The sequence below is a fragment of the Genypterus blacodes genome, unplaced genomic scaffold (assembly GCF_046128005.1).
Source record: "Genypterus blacodes isolate CSIRO-AG114 ecotype Tasmania unplaced genomic scaffold, CSIRO-AGI_Gbla_v1 ptg000128l_1, whole genome shotgun sequence".
NCBI classification, from domain to species: domain Eukaryota; kingdom Metazoa; phylum Chordata; class Actinopteri; order Ophidiiformes; family Ophidiidae; genus Genypterus; species Genypterus blacodes.
Window position 1 is genome coordinate 323,996 of NW_027466930.1, and position 24,912 is coordinate 348,907.

Genomic DNA, 24,912 nt, shown 5'->3' on the forward strand with positions numbered 1-24,912 from the left:
CACTGCGCCGCACCAAGCTTAAGGTTTAATTAATCAGATATATAAGGACACGGCCTGTGCTGTGTATTGATTTGACTGCGTTGGTAACTCAAGATGTACGATGAGTCACATCCTCCAACTCTGGTATTTAAAGCCGCTACGCACACACGCACACTCTCTCTCTCTCTCCTCCAGTCTGTCAGTAAATCATTCCACCTATCTCTCTCTCTCTCTCTCTCTCTCTTGCCCGGCCCACTGGTCACCTCAGCCGCCGGCCATCCGTGGCCCCGCGCCCTGGGATTAAAGTGTGCCTGGGAGACGGTCCGTTGGGATGGAAGCGTCCATCTGCCTGCTGGGGTTATTACCTCCATCTGTTCTCACTGATGGAGAGAGAGGGGGGTGTGTTTGGGGAAAGCTTCACCCTGATTTAAGACTCACAGCAGACACTCCATTTACTTTCTCTTGTGATCTGCTGCATTTTGTTCTTGCACAGGCACATTTCCTGCTGTTTGGAACAACTTTCATTTCCCTTTCTCTTTTTACTCTCTTCCTCTCATTCTGTCCTCATCCTTTGATCTCTCTCTCTCTCTCTCGCTCTCTCATGGAAGTACTGTACAGATTTGAAGCACTTCTGGCTTCTTCTTATGTCTAATTCCACTACATTTCTCAGAGTTCTTTGACTACATCATAGCCGATTCGTTGCTTCACCCATCAGGATTAAATTCAATGAAATCAATCTAGTCTCATTGAAGCCCAATGACACAGTTCAAACTAGATGTCGTTGTTTAAAAAGACACCAGAGCGTCGCTGTAATCCTTCAACCTTCGGCCTAAAAGTGTGAACATTCATCCAAGTTTGACTCTCCTTGTTGATTAATGAACACGGCGTGTGTGTGTGTGTGTGTTAGTGTGATTCACCATTTAACCGACCAATCGCAAGGAGTTCCTGAACTTTAATGCATTTCACTGCTTGTACTTATTCATTCCAGCTGAACTGTGAGCGCGGGGATCTGTCGTTCTTCTGTCAGCATTATCTCTCCTCCGTCCCGCCCTTCATCTCGTTCGCTCCTCTCCATGAATTTGTTAAATTGGATTTGTTCACAGGCCATTGAGAAGGCCGTCTGTGGCATTATCCTCATTATACCTCACTTTTTTTAAAATGCCTAAGTTCCTCTGAGCCCCATGCACTTGTTTGCACACGCTTACAACACACACACACACACACACACACACACACACACATACTGCAGAGCTATCCTGATCCATCACTATTCTCTGGCTTCTCTTCCCAGTCTTATCAATAATTCAGGCGTGGTAGATGGCGGGGCGGGCGGGGCCAGGCGGGTGAGGTCGCTCGGGGCTTTGAACAGAAGGGCAGACCTCACCAGGGTTTCTGGGATGGCATTAATTAGATGCTTCCCACTGCCCCCTAAACAAACACCTCCGCTCTGTGGCTGCTCTCATTACCCTTCCTCCCGCAGCAGGCCTGGAACCCTCTGACATATACGCACAATGCTGCCAACTGCTTCTGCTCTAACCGCTCACCTTAGGGGGTCCCTGCTTCAACTGTTACACCCCTTGTTTTAAACACACACACACACACACAGTCATGGCCTCCCATCTGTTGCCCACGCCAACAACCCTGTAGCAGCTACTTGTTTACGCTTCTCCTCAGTCTTCTCTCAGTCTGACCTCTACTGGGCTGATCCATCTCCATCACACACACACACACACACACACACACACACACACACACCGCGAGGCGCTGTCCCGACGCCTCATCACAAGAGCGATGGCTCCGCGGTGGTGTCTTAGGCAGCATCATCCATCGTGACGAAGACCCATCCATCTCTGCAGTAACAGGAAGAAGGATGGAGGAAAGAAGATGTAGAGGCAGACGGACGCGCGTGTGTGTGTGTGAGACTGCAGTTCACCACCTGTCCATCGGTTTCCCTGCTGGGCCCGGTCACCTGACTTCCTCACCTGTCCCACTCCTTTTCTTATCCCACCCCTGAAACAAAGACGTCTTGTTACATTCGTGTAAAGACAGACTGACATTCTAAAGGATGAATGTGCTCCTGTAAAACTTCTGCTGGATACAGAATGAAGGAGACTAAGAGGGGAGCAAATCAGCTTTAAGATGTCTCAGCATGCAGCATGACTTTGCACTCGACACATCGACTATGTGACAAAAACGATGAGGTTTCACATAAAGAACTTACAAAGAAACTCCTCAAGGGCAAACATGCTGGCTTACTGTCAAGATTATTACAACATACATCTCAAACTCCCTGATGTTGTCCTCCTGGAGGAGATCTATCTTAATGCCAATGGTGGCCAAATATACCGACACGTGCATAAATCTGCTGGGGGCTCAGCGGATGCCCGGTTTGCTGAGGCAGCCGGGCCGGGAGACTGCAGAGCTCACACTTTGCCTTGAGAAGCTCCTCTAGGCTTGTCTTTCCAGTAAAGATGAAGGATGAAGAGGGTTGTCTTGCGTCCCTGCCATGGTGAGCCTGATTTAGAGGTGAAAGTGGGAGAAGCTAAAATACCCCCCCCCCCCCCCCCCTCCTCCTCTTCCTCCTCTTCCTCCCCCCTCCCCTGCTGCTTCTGCTATTGATTGAAGACTAGCAAAGGGAATGAGCTGGCCTGGTATCCGTCGGCGTGTCATTTAGAGGCAGACAGGAAGCTTGTGATTGGAGTTTTTCTACGTCTAAAATCGTATCAGAACAGAACCGCAGCAGGATGTTTCCTCCTGTATCTTCTTTAATTTAACCCTCCTCTGGAAAATTACAAGTCATTCAACCACAACCACAAGATCTTTGTCTCTGACCCCGACAAGCAGACAACACATTATGTTGCTTTTTCACGACTCAATTCCCCTCAAAGCTCCTCTTTTCTTTTTAAATCCACCAGCAAAAAAAAAACAAAACAAAGGCTGGTGCAACTGGATATTAATTGTGTTCCATCAGGGTTGATTACAAGAGACGTGAGCGCACATTTGTTACTGTGTGTGTGTGTGTGTGTGTGTGTGTGTGTGTGTGGACCCTGCGTGGGTTAGTGATTTACACATCTATTTTGGTATGGAGGGAAGCAACACTGAGCATATAATTACAATCATCTCCGTCAGTGATGGGGACATAGAGAGACACTTAAATAGCTTCCATCTTAAATAGCCCCTAAAATGAAATAAGGTCCTTATAAGTCTCTCCCCTATTTCTATTGCTTAAGATGATCAATAATAAAGATAACATTTCTATTATACATGTATAATATTCTGAAAAGCATGAGAGCAGTGGAGGCGATGAAACTAACTTCAACTGTGTTAGTAGATTTGTCTTTGATCCTCTTTTCACTTCTCCGTCTCACACTGAGCCCAGCACTCAGAGCTGAGGTCATTATGGATCTTGACCAGATGCTTTATTCAGTGTGTAACTCGTTCATTTACAGATGAAGATGCCTTTGTCCCTAACAGACAGAATCGTCTCCTCTCTCCTGCAACCAAATCAAAACTGTGGGAAAGCAAAATGAGGGGAAAAACCTGCGTCTGACCTTATATAGTTTGTGTAAATTCATCACCATCAATGTGCAGCGGTGCGTGTAATGTAAATGTGAAAACAGTGTGTGTGTGTGTGTGTGCGCGTGTGGGTGTTACACACAGAGCACCCAAATATTTACTTCCATAAGTACTTCCATACACATATCTCCACTTGAGTCCATATGCTGAAATGAAGCCTGCAGGATTCTGTGTATATCAGCATCTTGATCTCTACTGAAGCACCACACAGAGACGGCAGACGGGGGTCAAACATCCACTGCCTCCCTGTTCGCAGGGCGATTGTGGCAGTAGTGAGGCTGAGGCAGACTTGATTAGCGATTAATCCGCAGCCCTGGGGGGAGCCGGCTTCAATAACTGTACACAGCTTGCCTCCTCAGCCACTGGGGAGCCCAAAGCACACACTACTGAGCTGCAGATGCCACATCTGGAGGAGACGTCTCTCTTATCGAGTCAACCGCCATCCAGGAGACGTCTGCGGTGAGGAAGCGGAGCTCAATCAGGAGAGGGGATTTGAGATGAAGGCTGAATCGGGGAGAGACATGTGTTTGGTTTGTTGGGTAAATTATGATTCCGTGCACACTCAAAGGTCTGCACGTGGCTCCTCTCCTCTCCTCTCCTCTCCCCTCCTCTCCTCTCCTCTCCTCCCCTCTCCTGTTACACTCTTAGGGATGCGAGTGCAGTGAAGTGTCAGCCTGCAGATTACCGTCGCATGTGAACAGGCTAATTTCCCGTTTCCATGGCCACAGCATAAACTGTTTGTCTCAGTATGTCAGATGTTATAAAAGCAAACCATCAATTACACCAAACACACGCTGTCTGTCCACACGTCCCTGCCTTCTCAAGCATGAACACAAGTGATTCTATATGATACTCTTGTGGATTGTAGTGTTGTTTTCCAAAATGCTTCCCATGAATGTAAATTACATCAATATTTCCAGCAGTATAGTCATATTTTTGTACTTTATGTTCCCATATATACTGTATTATGAGTAGATATCTTAATTTATGTACAGTACATGTGCAGCACCTTCTTGTTTTTATTTTCTCCATGTTTTCTGATCTGTGAACTTCATTTACAGATCAGAATATGACCCCAGAATAATCCAAACATCTATCCATCCACCGCATCAGGTTGGATGAGAAGAAAGAACCAGGACAAGCTGCATCAGTAAATGCATTTTCTGGCTGTTGACAGTCAGAGACAAGGAGATAAAGGAGGAGGAGGAGGGTGGAATGAAAGGAGGCAGAGACGTCTCGCTGCTTGTTAGAGAGGAGTAACTGCCGCTGGGAAAGCAGCTCTATTCTGTCATCTGAGCGAGCTCTTAGTCGCTGCCTAATTGCAGCTGAAGCAGACGTGGTCAACAACAATGGCACTGGCGTCACGTTTTTTTATTCCTCCGAGGGAACGGCACCTCAAAAGCTGAACATCCTGTCACAGCCTGAGTGCTTTTGACTTGAAATGCAGCGTTCACACACTGTGCTGCGACCGGGGAAAGCAGGTTATGAGATTTACAGTATGTTACTATAAGCCAAGCAAAACAGTGACGTGCTCCCTGCCAAGAAGAGGCTGAACTGACCTCCCAGTAATCCATAAACATCTGAGGATACACACACACACACACACACTCATACAGAGCCCAATCCTCTTTCCTCACATGGGACTAAAGAGAATTGGATTAACACTGAGACTCTGAGGACTCCTTCCCTCCCGGTTTATGGCACCCGAAAGTGCTGCAGCTGTCATCCTCTGTGGCAACGATACAACCACAAATTAAATGAAAACAAACTAAAAAAAAACAGCGCCAAGAGTGTGTTACAGTAAAGCAACGAGCATTTCAAAGTGCTGATATCCTCGCTGAGACTGATTGTGCGTGACCTCATAAAAAGTCCAGACAGAAAAGAAAAAGAGACCAAGTTAAACCTCTGCAATCTACTTCAGTCCAGCTAAGGGAAGCTGCTCCTCAGAGGGGAGAGGAGGGGGATCAAAGCAGGCAGACAGACAGACAGACAGACAGACAGACAGACAGACAGACGGTGCTGCAGGAAGCCCAAACCAGCGGCTGAGGATGTGCCGTCTCTCAGCACACACAGGGGTCAAGGTTACAGCCACGCCAACCACTGTCATGATTGAAACACACGCCGCTGTGCCAAAGCGGCTGCATCCAAAAACCATGAGAGGAATCCGGAGAAGAAGAAGAAGAGGAACGAGGAGTCTGACTGATGATGTTGCGTCATCTTCATGTGGGCCGAGGCTCGCAGATGTATTGGGGAGAGTTGGCTGGCGGTGTTTGGGCTGGATTAGTACCTCAGTTGCAGGTTTGCCCTTTTGCTGGCTGCCGGCATTGACAGGCGTGTGAAAAGGTTCAGCTCACCCGCTGACAGATTCATCAGAATGCTGAAAATTACGGCAGCCAGGAAGTGATAAAAAGAAAGGCTGGGAGAGGAAAATGGAAATATTTTTTAGATCAATTCAGAGAGAGAGAGTGTGTGTGTGTGTGTGTGTGTGTGTGTGTGTGTGTGTGTGTGTGTGTGTGTTTGTGGTCTGTGGAGGCAGTTGTACACGATGTCCCAACCAATCAAACCAAGCTGGCCTGTGGCTTACAGTTAAATCTTACCACAGATCAGTTTCCTCCTTCTTTCTTCTTCTTCTTCTCTTATTTCCTCACTTCATCACTCAAACCCTTGCGACGGTTTGGGTGCGATGTTGAAGAGCGTTGGCGTTGACTTGCTCTGGCACCCTGAGCCATCTGGCCTTCCCCCCCCCCCCCCCACCCCCCCCACCCCCCCGCTGTGGCGCTGGGTGATACAGACATCAGTGACTGACAGCGTGTGAACAGCCTCTTGTGGATTTAATGGGGCTGTGCATCAACAGTGGGCAGTCACACACACACACACTCACACACACACACACAGCACATCTTATTAGCCCGGTTATATTCTGCATTTGTTTTCCCCGAGGCACTGAGGCGTGTTGAGTTACAGGCATATGTGGAAGGCACTTGAGGACTTTCTGTACCCGCTGCTCTTACTTTGCATGCAGACGTTCTCCACCTCCAAGCTGCAGAAATAACAGAATAATTAAGAGTTTCTATTCTTTGTTTTGTCTGAATTTACCCCCAACAACATCATTATTCTGTTCCTTTTCTATCCACAACCCTTAATTAATTTCTCTCTCCTATATGCTCTTATCCTCCTCTTCTTATCTTAACTGTTCATATTGTTTTTCAGCTCATATTGTGTATTTGTCGGGCTGAACTTGTGCTGCTGTTATCAAAACGTGCAGCGAACAATGTAGCTTTATAAAATTCAGCATAATGATAAACCTTTTTCCTTAATTGCTTTTTTTGACGTCTATCATTTCGTAGAATTTTCCAAAATGAACTTTCTGTATCATCCCTGCACCGGCAAGGTCGTGACCTCTTAGAAGTGAAGCTGCTGAGTCAGATTTGAACACCCGAGTGCCAAACGGGACAGAAAACAAGAGGTGAGAAAAGCTGAGGAAGTCATAAACAGTGGGATTCGAATGCACGCCAGCAGCTTTTACCGCCTTACTCTCGCCCTGGGCCAAAATATTACATCAAGGCCGCTGCTTTTTCATCTTTTAGAAAAAGGGGGGGAAAGAGCTGAAGCTGAATCTCCCCTGTTCCTTTGGCTTCATATCACCCGGAGCTGCCCACTCCTGTCGCACCGCACAGCGTCATCATCATCAAACAAACGCAACACCAGAAGAAGGGAAGGAGCACCAGCGATAGACGGAGCGGAGATCAAGGTCCCACTGTAGGCCTGCACGCCCACTCGCGCTACGCAGATGACTCACTGAGACCGCATCTGCCGCTCGGCACGACTACCGCTTTCATAACGGCGGAGGAAATCTCGGTGAGTTCACAGTTTTTGACGTAACAGTGCAGCGTGGCGGGGAGGAGAATCACATTAACAACATAAGCAACTTACACCATCTAGTTTGTGTTTGTGTTATTTATCTTTCTGCTGCCCGTTCATCTCTAAACTAACACCAGTCTCATTAAGCAACCCGGCTTGATTGAACGTCTTGCTCACCCTGTCTTATGTTGTTTGTTGTACACTCTCAGATTTGCTCTCAGGCCCTGAATGAGTGTAACATGTTGTAAACACAAAGCCAGAAACATGTCTGTGGGTGCAGCTGGCTCTAAACGTAGCAGTAGCGACGCTGTAATGAGTCTGTGGCGCCGCCGTTCAACACATCTGGCATTTGTCACCACTTATAAAGGTCAAAGGAATTTCTCTCAGATGCTCCAGTTGATGGAAGTTGCAGGTGTCAGCGAAACTGAGCGATGAGACGGCTATAGACCATTAACTCTGAATGTACAGAGAGGGGGAGGAAGAGAAAAAAAAGACCTTTGCGATGAGGAATGACACTCATTCTGGACAGAGTTTGAGTTTGGCGTTAAGAGTTCTGTGTCCATCTAGTGGTCAGACACGGTAATGAAGTTGGTTTTCGGCAAACTTGAGAAAGTCACAGGAACATATTGTGGTTTCCCAGCTGAAAACACACACACACACACTCACAGCAGTGTTTAAATATGACTCATTTGTTACACATAGGTATGCCCGCTCTGTTTCCACCGCTGTCATAGCGAGACGCAGTAATGTGCTGATTGGCCCTAACAGCCAAAGCACCTTTAACCCAAACTTAAAAAAAACAACAAAAAAAAAACAACACTCAGGCTTTTAACCACCATTTTATTTGGCATAATTTAAAATCATCTCACTGTTAGTTCATTTACAAATATGCTTTTGTTATATATAAAACAATTACAAATAGATTTCTACAAATCAAGTTCCCAGTGTAAAAGTGTAGTACCACGCACGCGGCCGGGACGAGGACAGAGAGCCCACAGGTGTGTATGTTCCACTTCAACAGCATCATCTCAACCTAATCGGGACACGGCAGAATAAAAACAAGCTCACCACAGTTGTCAGTTTGATACATTGTGCACATTCACCCCTCCACGCACACACACACACACACGCTCACACACACTCCGCACACACTTGGCTGGGAAAATTGTCACACTTCTTTTGGCAGATCTCAGACAAGCATTATTTCGGTTATAGAAAAAAATAAAAGTAAAAAAATAGCGCTCATGTCAGGCTTCAGTTGGTCTATACTTACTACACAGGCCGCACTTATTTATACTTATACTTGTACTTATATACCCCCGTTCACGTGAATACAAGAAAATAGCAATACGGTGAAATGGTGGCCGTTATTACTGGCAGCTGTAGGCACAAACTGGATGAGCGACCATCTCCATAAAAACTTTCCATAAAATGTATAAAACACGAGGCACTTCTTCCTCTCACACGGCTCGTTTGCTTGTTGTGCTTGTGCCTCGCCGCCCCCGCCCCTCGCTGCACCAGAACCATGCAGAGACGTAAAAACCACAATCTGTTAAGAGGTCGCAGGGGGGCCGCTGGCGCGCGAAATGTGACCGTAAAGACACCTGCATCTCAGAAGAAGGCCCCAAATGGGCTTTGTCAGGAAACTTGATGAGAAATGATGAAACCATAGAGTAAGAGTTGGTTTCACGTGATCCTGCGGCACTCGAAACACTATCATAATAACAAGAAGAAGCTTTGGGTTTGACATGGACCTGCTTTGGTCTTTGGTTTTACGTGAAGGCCCCTGATACAAACACTTGGCTCCTTGGATACTGTTGATAACTAACCTTATAAGGTAGAACACCGTTACTAACAAGGCAGCTATGGCACTGTGGTTCCTTAAAGATATGAAATGATCAAATACCCAAAACAATACGACAAAATAAGTAGGGAAGCCTTGCAGTTCAAACATAATCTGTTATCAAACGCGGGCTTGAATCCATTGAGCAGAGGTTGATCTGCTGAGGGAGAAGGTGAAATGGAATAATGTCATCGACATGGGGGAGTGTTAGGAGTTCTGCTTTATCACATTTGAGTATGAATGAACGACAAAACAAACATCTTACTGATCAAAGAAACATGAGCTATTACAAAACAAAAAAATATATTCAACTTTGGCCGTGACCACACTCGTAGGGTTAAAAACATTTGAGGGAAAAAGAAATGTACAGTAAATTCAACATGATTAGACACGATATGGTCAGTGGGACCCCGTCCGCTCGAGTTATTCTGAGGCACGGCGTTTTTAAAATGAGCCCTTGTGTGAGCCTTGATGAGTAAGATGTCGAGTCAGAAGAGCTGTGCAACAAACAAAGACATCCATTACCGACACACGCAGGTTAATTTGGCCTCTTTGACACCTGCTGCGCCCTGACTGAAGACGGCAGAGCGGCGGCTGGGTTCTGACGGGTTCAACCTCTTATTTGTGTTGAATGATTCAGGAGGGGAGGGGAGGGGAAGGGGGGAAGTGGTTTTGGTCTGAGGCGTTGCACCTCGTCTGAACTTGGGTTGCGTAAATTTAGAAGGTGTTGCTACTTTGGGCGCGGAAAAGCTTCTTGACCTTGTAATAGTTTAGACACATGAGATGCAACCTAGGTGAGTGTGTGAGGTAGTCTTTAATTCTCCACCTGAGCAGAGGCAGGTCTCTTCTCTCTCTCCAGTCAAACAGGGTAGCTCGCTCGCTCGCTCGCTCGCAGGCTGGCTTGGTTGGTTGGTTGGTTGTGTTATTATGGCTTGTGGCAACCCACGATCAGCATGAGATTTTATAAGGCAAAGCAGAAAAAAGCTATAAATCTAGAAAACAGGTGTCAAATTTCGAGGGAAGGCGTAAATACGGTCAAAGTTAAAATCAAAGCGGTCCGAAGGGGAAAGGTGGAAGAGGAGATGCGTGTCTGTTGCTCCCCGTTTGGCTTGAGTCACTTTGGTGAGGAAGGCAACAGAGGCGATGAAGAAGGAGGAGGAGGAGGAGGAGGAGGAGGAGAGGAGGAACAAGAGGAGCTGAAATTGAAGTCTACACAGCGTGGTGGAGGCGGCGAGATGACGACCTTCATTACTCCGCCTTCCCTTGAATCTGCTGCTCTCCATCATCCTCCTCCACAGTCCCAGTCTGGGAAGCGTTCATTACAACAGCACGCACTTCTTGCCGTTCTTTTTTGTGACCGGGTTCAACACCGCCCTCACCGCTTCAGCGAACACCTCCCGCACGCCTTCCTGCATCAGGGCGGAACACTCCATGTATTTGACCGCCCTGATCTGCTTGGCCAGGGCGTTTCCCTGCTGCTGGGTGGTGGGAGCCAGGCCTTGCTCCTTCAGCTTCTTCACCGTCTCGCCGTCGCCCCTCAGGTCTCTCTTGGTGCCTACCAGTAAGATGGGCACGTTGGGGCAGTGGTGAGACACCTCTGGGTGCCACTTGTGCCTCACGTTGGCGTGGGAGGAGGGGCTGCCGATGGAGAAACAGATGATGAAGACGTTGGTCTGGGGGTAGGACAGCGTGCGCAGGCGGTCGTACTCCTCCTGGCCCGCCGTGTCCCACAGATTGAGGCTGACCGTGCGGCCGTCCACGCTCATCTGGGCGCTGTAATTGTCAAACACTGTGGGAATGTACTCGTCGGGGAATGCATTGGTGGTGTAGGAGATGAGCAGGCAGGTTTTGCCCACGGCCCCGTCACCCACCACCACACACTTTATGGTCTGCATCCTGCCTACGACCACTGGGGCTGCAGCACCTGACAGAGGGGGGAAGAACACCTGGGTTAAAGGACAGTTACAGATCCCTCAGCACCAACAACGAGAGGAACCGCTCATTAAAAAATCACTACGATCAACCGATCTGCGCATCAACTCTGCGCGTCAACATGAAAACAGCTGTGAAGCAACAACCGAGCCGCTAACCAGCGCCAGCATTAGCGGGGCGACTTACGGGACGATTTCTGTTGTTACCCGAATACAAACTCCCGCTAACTTTAAGATACACATAACCGATAATTGGATAAAGTGCAAAAACTGTAATCAAAGTAATCCAAAGGTGTGGTAATGTTAAATATTTCGCACTTATCACTTTATATTACTAGGCGTTCCCCGGTAGCTACCATGAAGCTAAGGAACTAGCGCTTTTGTATGCTAACGAGCTAGCTAGTTAGCAAACAAGTTAGAAGTTAATTTACCAAGTACGTCTCACAAAGTTCTGTTCCTGATCCCACACAAGCCACAACTCACTCTAAAATAAAGTATTACAATACATCGTATGTATCGAAAGTAGTGGTTAGCGATTAGAGCGAATTTTGAAGCATTTTGCGACTTACCGCCACTTGGCTTTCGATCTCTTTTTCCCTGGTATAGTCAATCACAGCCGCATCCGGGGAGCTGTCCATTACGTAAATGTGCCGTGCGGGCGCAATGAACGCTGGGACATGTAGTGGTATCGTCTCGTTCCAGTATGTGAAACGCTAGATGGCGCCGCTACGCTTCATACTTCCAGTGACGTGAGTGTGACACGATACTATTGTCTGTTTTAATATAGATAATGCTTAATTTAAATGTTTTGCTCGGTTGGTCGAATAATATTGAAATATACTGTAGTTTTCAACTTTTGTAGTGGTTTCTACAGCATGCAAGCTAATGGTACGAGCCATTTCCTGTTTTCAAGGGCATTTCCTCCTTTAGCATAAACATTGATTTAAGACCTTTTGAGACTTAATTTTCAATAAAAAGAGGAGTCAGCGCTTTTTGTTAATGGAAAAGCTGCAGTGCTCAATCCTGTCTGTCAAGTCAAGTCAAGTGAAGCGTATTTGTATAGCCCAATATCACATACAATGCCTCAAAGGGCTTCACAGATCCAAGCCAAGCCTGAAGTTCTCTGGGAAGGGAAAAAAAGCTCAGGAAACAGGAGGAAGGAGACTCCCTCTCCTCCAATAGCCAGGTGTGTAATGGGAGCCACAGGTGGGAAAACAAAGGATATAAAGAGACACAAGAGATGTCAAAATGCTAAGACTTATCCCTTTTACATGGTAACAAAAGCCAAGCCCACTACACATAAGGGCTTAGAGATATTATTTTGCTACACCTCACATTTTACTAACCTTTTTATGTTTATTTACACTGGATGGGACACATCCAGTTTGTCATTTAACAGTGGAACACACACAGACAGGCCATTAGGCAATTAAAATCCTGTCTTTTGGACCTCACTCCTCTTTGGCCATCGTCGCTTGTAAAGGCAATTTATCACTTTTTCACTCTCAAACAAGTCATTACTGTCACTACGCCAGTACTTTCAGATCAATGCAAACTTGTGAAGGCAGCTAAAAAAGGCAGCTAAAAAAGGCATCACATGCGGCGAGTCAGTCCAGCACCCCTGGAGACCCGATGATGATGTCATCTCTATACACTGAGGCAGGTTAAGAGGCCAGCTCTGACCGACAACCGGACACTCAACAACACAAAGAGGCACCAGTTTATAGCCTTTCCCAAGAGGTTTTGGCGTCACTGCTGCCTATAAAAAGAGAATTCCCACTGGGACTCTACAGCCACAGTCACCCTCCACCCCAACCCTTGCACCCCGCTATTTTGTTTGGAGATTCCCCGTAACGCCTGTAGCATTACCATGGCAACCAGTAGTGGCAGGACTGGGGGCCGACTGAGTCAAGAGATGCAATAAGAAGAGAGCAGAAAGTGATTGAGAGAAAAGTGAAGGACACGAGTCAGAGGAGATGCAGGGCAGAGTACAGAAAGACAGTAGAAGAGCAGCAGAATAGGAAGAGAAAGGATTTTCATGATGACACAAACTAAGGCAGTGTGTCGAAAGACCAAAACATGATGAAAGATGAGTATCATGAGTATTACTAGAGAAATACTTCTTTAACACAAAATCCAGCCCGACTGTCACGATCACAGTCTTTATTTCATTTTCTCTTATTTACAAATACACACCACAGTGAATAACAACCAATGCCATTCAATTAAATTATAAACTCTTAAGATATAAAACAAAACTGAAAGAATCTTACAATACTCATATCCACGCCGCCTCTTCAGTTTGTAAAGTGCAACAAAATGATGATGGCCTCTCAGCAGGAGGACGAACAGGTCAATATTGTACCGATTGTGATTTGGACTGTGAGAGAGCCCAATGAATACTTGAATGAAGCCCAAGGCTTACAGAATATAAAATGTTTGGACGTTTTGCTTAAAAACCACTGAAACATAATATTTCATAATTGGCAATAGAACCGAAAGTAGCAACTACATACAGATATCACATTGATAAATTTTATGGGGATCAAATTAAGTGTTAATATGAAATTCAGGTTTAAGATTAATGTTATTGCAATGTCCTATTGCCTGCACAGGACAAAAACGGATATGAATAGAGGTAGGTTTCAAATGATCTACTTCTCAGTGGATACAACATGTGACAAAAGAGGGCCATTGCCGTCAGTGCAGGTTGCTATCACCTATGTAAAATAATGTCCAAAAACCGACAAATGTGCGAAAACACATAGTTCAGGCATCTCATCAATTCCATCACTTCCACAGTGGCTGAGCTGTCGTCGATCGTGGCATTTTGGGACCCGGAATGCGTGTAGTTGTAGGAATTTTGGAGCTCACAGGGGCAGAGTTTGTACTTGCAGTCTTAGCAGTTTTACTTCGGGCAGCAGATATGACAGCTGTGCGTATAGACTTGGCTGTGGCAGAGGATGGGCTGTTAGCAGTGCGAGGCTGATTGGAAACCTGATTTTCAGAGTTTGGGGCAAGTCGTTTTGACACACGGAGAGGGGCTCCTCTAACAAAGGTGGCCTGAGGGCTGCCTGAGACTCTCTCTGGTAGAGATCTATCTGAGGTCCTGCGGATCAGACTGGCCTTTCCTGGGATCTGTGGCTCACTTACAGTCTGTGTCGCCTCCCGTGTGCTATTGCTTCGTTTTACCTCTGCCTGAATACAGGCAGGTTGTGTGTTCGGGGGTGAGCGCATGGATATGCTGCGGGGAGCAGACATGCGGCTGGGACGAGGTGCAGCCGATTCAACTGAAGGGGCTGAGATTCCATTTGAAGGTTCAGTTTTAGAGCGCACCCTGGGAATGCCTGTGCTATTGGATGGTCCTGCACGTGACACAAGTCCCCTCTTGGCACCTATTCCACTTCGCACAGGGGTCTTCTTGGTTCTACTCTCCTCCTTTAGTGTAGGAGACCCTGGATTTGTTCCCCCTCGAAGTTCAATCTCCCTCTCTTTTCTCCACTTTGAACAGAGGCTTGGTGCAGGTCTTGGGAGTGGTGAGGTTGGGGGTGACAGAGCATCATAACATCGCAGGCCTTTCACCAGAGTGTGGCACTCCAATGTTTCAACCACGCGGGTATATGGCCGTACACTCTCTTTTACAGGATTAGGTTTAGGCAAATCAGAGTATTCTTGTGGGTGCGAGTGGCTGAACTCTGGTAGACTAGAGGGCATCCAGTTCTCTGCCACAGGTGTAGAGGCCACTTCTGTATCTGCCTGTTGCTTTTGTTGGCATGAATCAGTCAAAGACATCACAGCATTGGATGTAATGGCAGACGATTCCCTCTCCCGTGGTTGTGATTGGAATTTATCTGCAGCATCTATGAACGACTGCATGTGTTTCTCAGAACTCGGGTATGTTAATGGCTCAGCAATGGTGTTGCTATCAGAACATGTTCCACTTGTAAAAACAGACTCTGAGGCGTTGTTGGCTTCACTCTGAAGAGGGCGGCTGTCTGACATTGGCAGACTAAAGTTATGCCGACATGCTGGATTCTGGTTTTGGGAGACAGTTGCAGTAGTTTTAGCTACAGCATTTTTACAGGAACTTGATGAAGATTCTGGGGCCACAGATGGTCTGTGTCCATGTGAAACCTGAGTTACTTCTTTTTCGAGGTCACATGTTTGTATTGAAGCCATTTGGCTTTGCAGCACAAATGAAATGCTCTCAGGTCCTTGATGTTTGACCTTGAAGCCATGTGCACTAGTAGGAGTATATGTAGCAATATGTGTGCCTTGCATTGCTTTGATGGTCTGGCTGGCTGCTTGGTATTGGCTGATAGATGGAGTCCTGCCCCCTCTTGCCAGAGTTGGCTCTTGTTCAATGGGTGAACCTGCGCTGACAGTCTCTGGCGAGCTACAAAGTGAACTGTTCGAATGATAACTTGTCGAACTTGGGCTGCTTGCCAGCTCTGGGAAGCTCTCGTTCATGGCTGAGCTCTGGAGATGGGTGACATCAATTTGGTGGTGGGAGTGTCTACGGGTTTCAGAGCTTTTCAAGCTGCGTCGACTCCAAGTATAGCTCAGGTTCCTTTCTAGGATTCTCTCCAGGTCATCTTGGTCTTCTTGACTTTGGGGCTCTCGGGATAGGCTTAGGCCCAGCTCCAGCCCCGCACAAACTCCCAAAGAACGACGCTTTTCAGTCATCTCACGTTGGCGCTCTAGACGTTTCTGTTCCTTCAAGTCCCGCTCTGCATTCTCCTGCAGAAAACAGAATAATTTGTAATTTTTCCATAATCCTTACTCCTGAGTTCAATCTATGCGTCTCTCTGATCATGTCGACACTGAATCATGGGTCTAACCTGGACAGCTCTTTGGAAACGGTGACAAAATGAGTGAAAGACCCTACAAGCCTCTTCTAGCTTGAAGGTGCTATCGTCCTCACAGAAGAACTCCACCAGAGCCTGACTAGACATCCTCATACCCTCCATTTCATCCTCTGCCTCCTTCAGGCGCTCCTCGGCCACCTGCACAAATGGCAAACACATGTTATGAAGTCATCTTTTACAGCATCTGTTCCACATCTTGTTTTCTTACAGCAATTTATTGACACACATTAAATCCCATTGTATCAGCGAAACTTCAGGATTACATTTCAGTTAATGAAACTGTGTTCTGTACCTCCAAGAAAGGCTGTGCATGCTTCTGAATCTCTGCCTCAGTCTGGATGTTTTCCTTGAGGGCCAAGACTCTGCTCTTCAACTTCGATAAATCCTCCAACACGGACTCCTCGCTCAGCCTATACAGATGAGAAATTAGTGTGAACAAAAACTCAACCAACCGTTGTTAAACCCACTCCAAGAAAACAAATTGCGTCCTCTAATTCTGTAACTTAAGTACCATAAGTGTTTCATCCTGCCGAGCATAAAGAAAGGTAACGTTCACGCTCCAGCAGAGACTTGGACCATCAACAATGTCCTGGCCCACTTTCGCTCATGCAGCTTGCTAACAGCTGTAGGCCTTGTTCTGATGTTTGAATTAATGCATTACATTTACTTAACTTAACTGGTTTTCTTGACTGTTTTCTTGGAGTTGGTTGGGGTGCATTGATACTGTTACTGTTACTAAACATGAGACTTACCTGGAGGCGGAGCCAAGATGGCCTAGTTGGCTAGAAAAGGACAGTAAACTCTCGTCCTTCTTCACAGCTTCCTGCAGAGACAAAGATATATTATTACACAGCCGTTGTTTGGAAACAAGCAAGACAACATCTGTTAACATTTAGAAAATCAGTCTTGTACATCTTCATAGCAATGGCCTGATATTAGTCTGATGAAGAGTCAAAGGTGGAGAAGTTTTCAAATCAATTTAGGTTGCTACACTTGAGTATTTCACTTCACATTACTAGGGCTTTATGTGCTATATTCAGTATTTATGCTTCATCTTCATCAATATCTTTTACCAAAACTATTTCAATTCTTACCATAGCTACGTAATGCAGAAGATTCATGCCCGGCTTGTTGGCTTTGGTGTCAGCCAGTTTGAGCATCGATGCAATCCGAAAACCAGCAGCATTCCCTGCGTATCCACCCTGAGAAACCACGTACAAGGTCAGAGAAACATACTCACACAACACGTGACAAAATTAAACAAACACTACATACAATGCAAAGACATAAAAGGTTTCTACTTGGTCAGAACAGGAAATAAAAATGAAAGAGAACAAAGAAACACTCACAGCATTCATATAGTTCCCTGCTTTCAGCACTAGACGAAGGATGGAGTGCAGTTTCGGACAGCTCAGCAGCTCTAGAAGAGCAACGGACAGACAAGGTTGTTATAGTCTTTGTACTAACATTAAACTTTTACTTTTTGGAGGTTAATCTTGCACCAGCATTGGACCAGCAACATAAGCTCTATAAAAACTCTGCTGTAAGTTGTTCTGAATACTACGACATAATGTTTGCATTCTTGTTCAGAACATAACCACATTACATCTGTCTCTAAATAGGAAACATGTAAGAGTGCAAAACATACATTGAAATCATTTGCGGAGAAGAGAACTGTCTGTTGTTACTTTACCTCTAGCTGCCTCCTTCAGACATCTGGCTGCCACACATAGGGAGGTCATAGCGGGGTCAAACTCGTGCTGTAGGATCATGACATCCAGACGCAGCCGAAAACTACAGGAGGAAAGGGTGGGACGGATTGATGGATTGAAGGAGAAAGATGAGGGGAATGAAAAGGCAGTCTTGATCAATCATCAGTTCAATAAACACGTCAGTACAACGTGATTATGCAGTTAAGTGTGTTCATGTAACTGGGACAACTATGGTCCTTCACAGATAATGAAAGAATAATCAAAACAAATCAAAGCTGGAAAAACAAATCAAACTGGAGGTGTGGTGTACCTGGGGACTTCCACCAGCAGCAGCATGAAGAGATCGGGCTGTGTGAGCCAGCCCCGTTCCCCACTGAACCTCTTCAGGCGAGATTCCTGAGAGAGAACAGATGATAAGCAAAAGCCTCCAAAGTTGCTTTGACAGAAAGGAAAAAATATGCCGTTAACAATCAGTTCCAATATCTTCACCATGATCCTACTAAGGAAACACGCCACATCAGACGACATGGTGTAATGGCAAACGTTTGATCATCCTAACCAGAGCCAGATGAAGAGTCGGATGCGAGGGGGGAGGGGACTTTGTTGTGTTTGCATGCCAAAGAGGACATACAGAACTTTACCTCCTCATTGTCAGGCAGTAACTTGCAGAGCTCTGTCAGCTTCTCTGCCCCATAACGCTCGCCAGCACCCTGTCTGATATCCTCCACTATCTCCTTAGCAGGTCTGTGGAGGAGAAACAACACACACATCATAATTATGAAATCATTTATCACATACAGGGGACTTTAGACAGAATTGTCCCCGACTGATGTCCTATATTTTTCAGCCTGAAAGTCACAACACCCTACAAGGAAAACTTGTATCAGCTTTGTTTTACTCTGATCACGCAGTAGCGAGGCTTATCCTCTTCTTATCAGCTAAGTCTTGAGGAGTGAGGGTTTTTTGACGCCATGATGGCGACACGGGACAAATACAGGCACACATAGCAAACTAATCAGAGGCCTTGTCGTGATGTGGAAAGGAATGTCAAGATGTGAGGTGAAAGACATGAAATTAAACTGCCTGACCTCTGCCTACTTCCTCCCAGTGCTACACATGTACTCACACATACACCAAAAACGTTTAGTGAATAAATCATTTCATAAAAACTCAAGAAACGTTAACAAAGGAAACACAGTTCTTGGTTCCGATGAAAACAAAATACTGAATTCAATAGCTTCCACTGGCACATCAGAGGTTACGGAAACAACTATTCACACACCGACAGCTATCCTTTGTTCGACCTACACCTCTGTTCCAACACTGCGTCTACCTGTGCGATCAGAACAAGAAGAAGGCAAATAAGCTTCCAACAAGAAAGAGGTTTGTTTACAGAAGAGTCTCCGTTCACACAGTGGCAACAAGTCTACAAGTCCTGACAATTCCAGTTTAGAGGAGAACTGATCTTCAATTAAGATGCCCACGGCTGACTTTCCCTGAATGCCTCACATACACAGAAGCACGACAATATGCTGCACCAGCTCAGCAGATTGCTTTGAGTTTTACATTTCTCATCAAGGAGAACTGTAGCTTTTGTTTGAGACAGGCAGACATGCTAAAGAGGCTTTAGGGGATGGATGAATATGAAAAGTCTCCAGCGGGGTCAGTCTCTGCAGGGGGTCTGCTTTAACATGAGACCCTCTTTAAGGGTATCAGCAGGTGTCAACTCTTGACTCCTAGGGTGACCATTTATACCCGGCCCCTTAACCACCACCCTCCTCTACAACCCCCCAGTCCAGCTGCTCAGGGTGCCATCTCCTCCACACCTGTCCCTTCCAAAACGCTGTCACCCTGACAGACCTCTGTGGATGAGTCCTCACACATTTGACACACACACACAAACAAATCCCCACGCACACACAACCCAACTCTAGGGTTATTGGCCCTCTGGGCTCAATTCCAGGCACTCCAACACTCCTTTTTCTTTCTCTTAAGACTAATTACAATTTCTATGATGTATGACCCCCCAAAGCAAAGCAGACTCAAAGGCCTTTAAAGGTCTAAATAACTTTGATTTAAAACCCTGACAGTGTACAAACGCTCAAAGGAATTAAGGCGCTTACATCTTGAATTGACGTAGAAATATTCCAATGTTCATACTGCGTTTGGAATCCAATATAGAGATCTGTAAATTAAAAGAAGAAGACAAGTTAAGAATTGACCGAGTGACCGCATTTGTCTTCAATATGTAATTTCTTTGAATCAGAAACTCCTCCTCATACCTCCTCTGTTTTGCTGTCCTGTGGGGATCTACAGCGCAGCAAAGACGATCGGCGCCTTAGTGTGCTGGTTCTGTCCTGAGGCTTACTGTCCTTCTGACCAAACAGCTCGTCCAGAGAACTGAGGTCAATCGGGAATTCATCTTCCCCCGTGGTTGCCCCACTCCACACACTATTCCTCCCCTCCACCTTCTCTTTGGGGATGCGCTCCCAGTTGAGCTTCCTCAGTCGACTCCGACGAGCGCTGTCCATGCGGCTGAAAGGTGAAGTGGGGGACGTCAGCGGCGGAGGCGGGGGAGGAGGAGGAGGAGGGGGCGGCGGCGGTAGCAGAGGGGGTTGAGATGCAAGAGGAGGTGGTGGAGAGGTGACCAGCGCTGGGAGCGAATCCATGGCTGTCACTTCCACGACAATAGAGGCACCAGTGGTGTGGACAGGCAGTGTTCCATGAAAGGCACAAGAGTCCTCGATGGCCACAGTCAGATGATGAGCATACAGGCCTCAGACTGGGTTTAGATGCAAAGCGGCATAGAAGCCCTGCGCCTCTACATAAGCTCGTCCCTCTGCCCAGAGTGTCTGCTCGCTCTAGGAAGTTTTTTCCACATTCCAACGTGCTCCAGTTCAAAGGTTGATTCCACTCTAGGAAAAACGACAACAAACAGATTTATCTTGGACAAAAGTATTGAGCTGATTCGTTAGCTGCGCGTTGGAGGTTTCGCAACAAGTGAGTCACTCAGGCAGCTTTAACTCCAGTGATGACCTCACTTGAACATACATAATTGACCGGTGAGGCTGCCTGACACCTGGCCTGTCAGCCCCTTTCATGAGCATGACTCCAATGCATCGCCTGATGAAAAAGGCGAGTTGGGGGGTGAAGATGTAGCCCCAGGTTCACCTTTAAGGAGAAGTTCAAGGCGTTTTTGGGAAAGTACTAGCTATGCAAGATGAGCTCTCTCCCCCTTGCTGAGCTGTTTGAACAGCTTGTCCCATCCTGTTCAGTTTCACCCCACTGCAAGCACACATGCCTCCACCATGCCTGCCTGGCTTTCTCCCTTCTAATTAGAATATATATGGAGACACCACAGGCAAGGTATAGACATACACAGATAACCACAAAGCCCACAAGGAGGGGGGTCTGGAGCTAAAGGAATAAAGCCTTAAATTTTCTTCTGTCGTTATTGAAGGTTTAACATCTGAAAGGTTGTTGCTCGCACGTGCAACAGCAAAGTTGGAGCAGGATTAGTGATTCACAATTAGGAATGACTCATAGGTTTCAGGTGTCTAATTCAGGGGAAAGTCTTTCATCATTACAAGGCTTTGGAGTTCGCCTGAAAATACATCATCACCATCATCGGCTCACACTCTTCGCACGAATCACAGCGTCTGGGAATTTTGGCAACTTTCAGATTCATTGGTGAGCTGTTCCACTCAGAACCGCATGAGCGCGCTACACAAACCCTCAGTGAGCTCATCCATCATTTCATGGAATTTATGACTTAGCGAGAGAAAAACATCTAATAGATAAATGTTGATGCCTCAGAAGCTTGTGAAGTTATTAAATCAACAAACAATAGTAAGAGAGAGAGAGATCCGCGCAAATCGAGTGTCAATTAAGAAATGTAACGTTAATATTCACGTTCACTTTGTTATTCACTTAGACTGATAAAATCGACACATCAGCGAATTGTGGTGAATTTCAGGCGGGTTAACATGGTGAATGAATTATAATAACACTGTTTCAATCAATCTAAACTTTAGAAACTACGCTGAGAACAATCCAAACAAATTATTTCATTTACTTACATTTAACAGCTTCACTTTTCCGATGATGCGCCTCCACAAACAGAAGAATAATCTGCCGGATGTTATCTAACAGTCAACATGTTGTAAATAAAGGCTTAAATCACAGTGATGTGAGCGGTTGATCTCCTTTGTGTCGCTCTCTGCGCTCCTCTGGGTTTCCCAACTTACTGGGGAAACTTCCCCACTGCTCATCGCGATCGCGCATGCGCACTCCTGCCCGTTGATATGCCGTTTATTGTGTCCTCCCAGTTTTCCCAGGGGTGGATTTGGGATTTCAAGGTATGTGTGTGTCTGTGCACATTGAGACCATTTACAATTTTAACACCTCATTGTCTGCTTCTAGACTGTTAAGATGTTATAGTCAGGAGTGTTTACCGGGCAGAAAAACAAAAGATTCAGGCTCTGTAGTATTAAGCTTTAAAACCTTACATTTCCTGTTGGACTAGATCTCCAAAATAATGATGTCATACCTGATATAATACTCATTAATTAATGTTTAGATGAAATACATCATATTTGCCTGCTGCCTAGAGCTGCATTGAAATCATGATCAATCTCTATTTCCGAGTAATGATCACATTCGGGAGGGACTGTGATCTGTAATTGTTGCAGAAAGCCTTGATCACGCTATTGAGAGAACCTGAGAGGAGGGAGCAGATGGCTATCAGACATGGGAAGTGACATCCACATCCCTCCTCCCTGAACCGGGATCGGCCTGCAGAAAGAAAAAAACTGAGGGCGTGTGTGAAAGCCAAGAGGCTAGAAGTCCATCTTGGGTGCTGAAATGGTCCAGGTGCTGGGACGTAAAGACATAACACGGTCCTTTCATCAGAGGTGCTGGAGTGTCCCTGGCCCGTCTCACCTGCTGCTCTCATGTCCAGCTCAGGTAGCCCCTTTCACAGGCCATGCTGACAGGCAGTAGTCAGCGGTTCCCAAGCTACAGTAATTAGGGGGTTACGACCTCGAGGATCTGGCTATTGTTGTCCCTGTCCAGCGGGCCATGTTATGGTGTAGCCGTGCCAGAATAAATCTCTCTCAGGAAACTTCACTTTCTGTCGGGTTGCTCACGTCTCAGAGTACAGTGCAGAGCTCAGAATACAAGGAAATGCCACTGTTGACAGACGGCAGTTTTATAGTCCATAAATGGCCCCGAACGGCTCGATTCCACACACTGCGCTAGACATCGAGGCAGAATTTGATTAAGAGTAAGGAGTTAACTCGACATCCCTCCGTTGTTTCGCCGCAACAGTTCAACTGCATGAGACAAAACAGTCTGTGATGTGTTTACAGGCCCACTTCCCCGTCAGCCCCTCTTTTGCATAACAGTGAGTTTCTGAGTTTGTGGTTGGCTTGGCCTATTCTTTAGTAAATGAAGGTCCATGAGAGTGTTCATGTGTGAGATCGGTGTGTAACCCTGTGTGAGTGTGGGAGGGAATCATTGAATAAATGCATTCAAGTCAAATTACACTGCATATAACTCAAGTGTGAAACAAAAGGCGGAGTTTTCTTTTCCTTCAGTCGGTCAATACATCCTAGAACATTCAGGCAAACATCCTGGTAGGTGATGGTTGATAACTTCTAAGAACTACTGATATTTAAAAGGAAGTCACCAACTTTTCCCACAGTTGGATGAAGAAATCAGGATTAACACACCAGACCTCAACACCACCGACCCTTTGCAGCTTAGCCCTGTGCTGCTTTACACCGCCTGGTTGCAGCCATGCAGCAACTGCTCGCCCTTCTCCATCTCTGCCTAATCTCCCTTTGAAGTCTCAGGGTTGAGTAAAGGTGAAGACTGCGAGGCCCCTCCTCCCTTCCCTTCACCCACACACACAGACCCAGACATGCACGATCATAGGTGCACACACACGCCCAAACACAGAATTCATTTCCGTGCAAGCTTCTTCTACGGCGATCAAATATTATCCGGTGATGTCCGATACAAATGGCTTTTTCACACTGCAGAAATTAACTCCGGATGTCAAGAAATCAATATAATAGATTTCTTCGCCCAGCTGCCCCATTTCTACAGCTTTTAAAAGTTGCTGTAAAACTATTCCATCTGAAAGTATTGATGCAACAGCAGGGAGGCTGAGCGCTGCCCTGCCTCTGGTGTGTCTCTTTTGCCTCCTGGGACTTGGGTCATTTCCATAGTGGTAGAGAAAATAGGTCAGTCTGACTTTAAGCTCTGTGGGGGTCTACAATACACTCAAAGACACGCACACACACAGCACACCTGGGTATGATCCCATGCAGGTCTGGGGAGGCATTTGTAATCAAACGCAGGCTCTTTAGACTTCCCTTCATTTCCCCCGCTGCATTCTGATCACGTGCAGTTAAGAGACAGAGAGGCCTGACAAGGATCTCTGGCTTCAGTCAGACTGCCGGCCTGATAAGCAGAGACAGACGACACAGGCGCGCTCAGTCTGCGTGTCGGCATCTCGACCTCCTTTTCAAAGTTTCATACACAGATTCATACGTGCACTCGTACTCGCTCGTTCTCTTCATACATGAGAACATATTCACTCCTACGCATGCATGTTAGGCACAAAAGAGGCTCCCACACACTGCTGCTGCCCAGTGTGACATTAGGGGTTCACAGACAGGCCATTAGACGGTGATGCAAACATAATGCTGACAGAGAGATTAGGAAGAAAAGTGAATGTCAAATCTCATGCAGAAAGTAAAGAAAGACTAAACAGCGAACCATAGAAGAAGAATACTCGACTCTAACCCTAACCCTCTGAACAGACACACAAATGTGTTGCAGACATTCTTAGGCGCACAGCTGAGGTTTGGTAACGTTTACCAAGCCGCCTGCTGCCAGAGCATTTTTAGCATTAGATGTGTGTGCACGTTTGCGTGTTGTAATCCATTTAAATTCACCAGGGATGACTGAGGTGAGGAGGTGCTCGCTCTGTTGTGTGTCTCTGTATGTGTGTGATAGGCTTAAATTAACCTCAGCAGGGTGGCTGGGATGCTGAGGTGCTTGTGGTCAGTTGTCCTTGGGGGTTTTGTTTCTCAGTTCTCCTCTATTTGTCTTTGGCACATCTGGCCGCTAGA

General features: G+C 46.3%; 2 protein-coding genes across 2 annotated transcripts; both read right to left on the reverse strand.

Moving 5' to 3' along the window:
- Positions 1-8,239: 8,239 nt before the first annotated feature.
- On the reverse strand, positions 8,240-11,827 carry rhogd (ras homolog gene family, member Gd). The gene is made up of 2 exons (XM_076162772.1): positions 11,760-11,827; positions 8,240-11,183 (listed from the first exon to the last, which is right to left on the reverse strand). The coding sequence occupies exon 2, from the start codon at positions 11,152-11,154 to the stop codon at positions 10,579-10,581; it is 576 nt and encodes a 191-aa protein (XP_076018887.1). The 5' UTR covers positions 11,155-11,183; positions 11,760-11,827; the 3' UTR covers positions 8,240-10,578.
- A 1,516-nt stretch (positions 11,828-13,343) lies between these two features.
- fhdc2 (FH2 domain containing 2) lies at positions 13,344-22,026 on the reverse strand. The gene is made up of 12 exons (XM_076162860.1): positions 21,850-22,026; positions 20,053-20,685; positions 19,894-19,955; positions 18,412-18,514; positions 18,081-18,166; positions 17,752-17,852; positions 17,408-17,478; positions 17,153-17,260; positions 16,811-16,881; positions 16,351-16,468; positions 16,032-16,196; positions 13,344-15,930 (listed from the first exon to the last, which is right to left on the reverse strand). The coding sequence occupies exons 2-12, from the start codon at positions 20,437-20,439 to the stop codon at positions 13,981-13,983; spliced, it is 3,222 nt and encodes a 1,073-aa protein (XP_076018975.1). The 5' UTR covers positions 20,440-20,685; positions 21,850-22,026; the 3' UTR covers positions 13,344-13,980.
- Positions 22,027-24,912: the final 2,886 nt, after the last annotated feature.